Source organism: Chrysochloris asiatica, unplaced genomic scaffold (assembly GCF_000296735.1).
Source record: "Chrysochloris asiatica unplaced genomic scaffold, ChrAsi1.0 scaffold00135, whole genome shotgun sequence".
NCBI classification, from domain to species: domain Eukaryota; kingdom Metazoa; phylum Chordata; class Mammalia; order Afrosoricida; family Chrysochloridae; genus Chrysochloris; species Chrysochloris asiatica.
In genome coordinates this window covers 2,609,171-2,613,058 of record NW_006408653.1, presented here as the reverse complement: position 1 = coordinate 2,613,058, position 3,888 = coordinate 2,609,171, and the positions used below count along the sequence as shown (strand labels likewise).

At 44.2% G+C, this 3,888-nt stretch overlaps 1 protein-coding gene and 1 pseudogene across 1 annotated transcript in view; one reads left to right on the top strand and one right to left on the bottom strand.

The window, feature by feature from the left end:
* EHHADH (enoyl-CoA, hydratase/3-hydroxyacyl CoA dehydrogenase) overlaps positions 1 to 3,888 on the bottom strand; it is a 93,490-nt gene that overhangs the window by 52,535 nt on the left and 37,067 nt on the right. Inside the window, exon 5 of the mRNA XM_006869764.1 lies at positions 161 to 265. Coding sequence (XP_006869826.1) covers positions 161 to 265 — 105 coding nt within the window. The remainder of the gene's footprint in view (positions 1 to 160; positions 266 to 3,888) is intronic.
* On the top strand, positions 2,823 to 3,299 carry LOC102812186 (annotated as a pseudogene).

The window sequence follows — 3,888 nt, the reverse complement described above, 5'->3', positions numbered from 1 at the left end:
AGTAACATATTTTGGAGCTCACACCACATCTGTAATTAAAGAGTTTCTTATTCATGTTAAGAGATTCCAGTGTATGGATGTACTGTATGGTATTAAGGCAACTCTCCACAAAAATGGACAGGTAGCTGTTTCCAATCTTGTGCTATTCCTATCAGCATACCTGAAACTCGCTGGATGAATTTCATTGCTTCTTCCACTGGATCTGAGTTTACAACTGCATCTAGAATACCCAGTTTGAAAGCTTCACGTGCCAAAATATGCCTTCCTATACAAAACAAAATGAAAGAAATCAAAGAACTTTGTGAGATTAAAACAAAAGCATTACTCCCTCCTTCCTGTATCTGCCAGGGTTAGAAATACTTATTACCAAATAAAGTAAATCAGACGAATGTTGTAGTAGAAGTCAGTACAGAGGTCGTCAGAAAACTTGGATTCAAGCTCCAGTTCGACCTTTTACTGTTTGTGTAGAGTGAAAAAGCCTGGGCTTGGACCACAAGTTCCTCATCAGTAAATGGGGATAATTACACTTACCTCAGTCATTTTGTGCATTAGATGGGAATAATATATGAGAGAGCAATTTATGCACCATAAAGCTGTATACAAATGCAATAGAAACAATAGTAACAGAGAAGCAGCATTAATAATTATCTTACACCTAACATATAGGGGTTGGCAGTTTGAATCCACCCAGAGGCACCTCAAAAAAAGGTCTGGTGTTCTACTTCTGAAAGCTCAGAGCCATAAAAGCCCTGTGGAGTAGTTCCACTCTGAGACACATGGGCTCAATATGAGTTGGAATTGATTTAACAACAACTGGTTTGGGGCTTCTTTGGTGATTGATTTAAAAAAAAAAAAAAAAACCCAACTCAACCACAGTCCCTGAAGATAAATATAGTAGAGAGACAAAGTCAGAAGGAAGGACACAATGACACATGGTTTGCTTTCATGCCAGTACCATATTGTCTTCTAAAGAGCAGTCATCAAAACTGAATGACCTCTCTGAGACAAACCATCCATTTCTGATTCTTATTAGTGCTTCAAAGAAGCACAAATGAGTTTTCTTCATTAGGTAGACAGCTTGATGATTTTTGCCAGGGGTTATTCTGTAATGGAGTCCTGGTGTGGCACTGTAGGAAAAACATTGGACCACCAGGTCAGTGGTTCACCAGCCACTCCTCAAAAACCCTAAACAGGGTAGCTATGAGTCGGAACCGACTCAGCAGCACTTAACAGCAACTCTGTAACAGCACTATGTGCGCATTTTTCTGGACTTGCTTTGAGCGCTCCTCTTGAGGTGGGGGACAGGGTGGGGAGTCAAGGAATAGCTCTAAAAATCAACTCTCCTGTATATTAATACCACTTGGGTGAGGGGTGAGTGAGTCAGCCTCCCCAAGTTAAAGGGGCCAAGTGGACATGAAAAAGGATGAAACCTGGATACAAAAGAATCTTTGGGCTACAAAGCAGGAGCGCCATGAGATACCCACAGAACATTTCTTCAGCATTAATGAATTCTTTTGACTTAAGTTGCCTTCAGTATAGAAAACAACTACCATCTAACGGGCTCTGAGAAGAGACCCGTGTAGATGTACTATAAGGAGACTTAACCTTAGCAGTTGAGACTAAGACTTCTCTTACCTGTTTTTTTCCAGTTTTCCTCCTAGCTTATTTCCCCATCTTTTCTACACAGAATCCTTTCCATAGGTCACTCTAAACTCTCCCTAAAAGTGTACTCCCAAGAAGAGAACAAACAAGATGGCGGATCCGGTAGAAGTGCAGTAAGGAGCTATGTCAGCAACAACACAGAATACAGGAACAAGCAGGCTCAGGGGATGGTCCCAGAACTCTGAACCACATATAAAAGAATATTTAGAAGGTTGGAAGGCTTACAGCAGGAGAAATTTGTGGCAAAAGCAAGAAATCCATTGTTTTCTAATTCGAGACACTCAGTTGCTCCAGGCGCCGCCATCTTGGGTAAGACCAGGCAGGGGAAGGATCAGAGTGGCCACAAACGCCTGGCAGAACCGCAGAGATAAAGGTGTGCACATTCTTTTCTTTTGGTATCTGTTCATTGGTCCCTTGCTGTCTGCACACCTCCCTTGCTGTCTGCGCACCTCCATTCTGGTGACCATAGGGGTGCCTGAGCTAGTGAACACCCCAGCCCCATCCTCGGAGGGTTCTATTACGCATGCGCACAGATCTCCTCGAAATTTAAAGAGACAGTTTCACTTAAAACCAAATGGCCACAGCCAGCCCTGAACTGTTTATAAATAGAATGAAGGCCTGAATGGGGATTGTGGAGCAGGACAGGCAGACAAAAAAGGATACAGGCCAAAAATTAAATCCTAAATTACTTCAAAACGACCAACAGTGGCATCCTGAAATTTCTCAAGAAGAAGAGTGAAAAGGGAAGCCCACTTCCTAATCACATCTACCTGGAGATCATCAGAAAGCATAAAAAAATACCAAAATACACACCCATCTAAGTATTAAGCCACAGATAACCCCTGAATATGCCCAAAAAACAGAAGCAGATGACCATATCTGCACATGTCCATAAATGAGAAAAAGTGACTGAGGCAAATGAGCTGGAAGTAGACCTACACTCCATACTGGAAGATGGGCAGGCTTTGGAAATGCCTGAGAAGGAATTCAGAAAAATGATTATAAAATGTATCAAAACACTATATAATGGCCCGAGACAAAGGGAAGCGCCCCCGCCACCACCACCACCACCACCTCCGCTATGGCCGCAGCCGTAGCCGCTCGGCTTCCCGCTTGTCGCGACTCGCCGGGCTGCGGGCACCAGAGGATTTGTACTTACTATGTCAGGGATTGCCCTCAGCAGACTTGCCAAGGAGAGGAAAGCATGGAGAAAGGACCACCCATTTGGATTTGTGGCCGTGCCAACCAAAAACCCAGACGGCACGATGAACCTCATGAACTGGGAATGTGCCATTCCCGGGAAGAAGGGGACTCCGTGGGAAGGAGGCCTGTTCAAGCTACGGATGCTTTTCAAAGATGATTACCCATCTTCCCCACCAAAATGTAAATTTGAGCTGCCTCTCTTTCACCCGAATGTGTACCCACCGGGCCCCGTGTGCCTGTCCATCCTAGAGGAGGACAAGGACTGGAGGCCGGCCATCACGATCAAACAGATCTTATTAGGAATTCAGGAGCTCCTCAATGAACCAAATATCCAAGACCCATCGCAAGAAGAGGTATACATGATTTACTGCCAGAACAGAGTGGAGTACGAGAAGAGGGTTCGAACACAAGCCAAGAAGTTCGCGCCCTCATAAGCAGTGGCCGTGGCCGCACAGGAAGGAGTGGTTTGGCAAGAACTTGTTTACAACACTTTTGCAAAGTCGCTCTGTACATCACTAGGCACCTGGGGAGGGTTGGGAGGGCCACTGGTCCACAGCTCTCAAGTCGCTAACTTGCCCCCGTTTTTCACACAGGGTCTCTTCCTTCCGTCTTTTGTATTTTTGATTGTTATGTAAAACTTGGCTTTTATTTTAATATTGATGTCAATATTTCAACTGCTGTACAATGATAAACTTTTATACTTGGGCTCCTCCGCTCTTGGATGCAGGCATGCTTCCCACCCGACGTTCGTGCCCACTTTGCCTCTCGCTGGCCGTCTGTCCTCTCCAGAGCTGTGTCCCTGTGAGCCGGCTCCCACTCCTGCACCACTCCCTTCATGTGTCTATGACATTTTGTCTGTGTTGCTGTTTAGAGTAAATAAACTGTTTATATTAAAAAAAAAAAACACCACTATATAATGGAGTTAAGAAAATAAGGAAGAAGTCAGGAAAGTGCTACAGGAACAATCAAACAAGATAGATACAGCATTGGAAACAATTCAAAACCTACAGAAAGAGGTCCAAA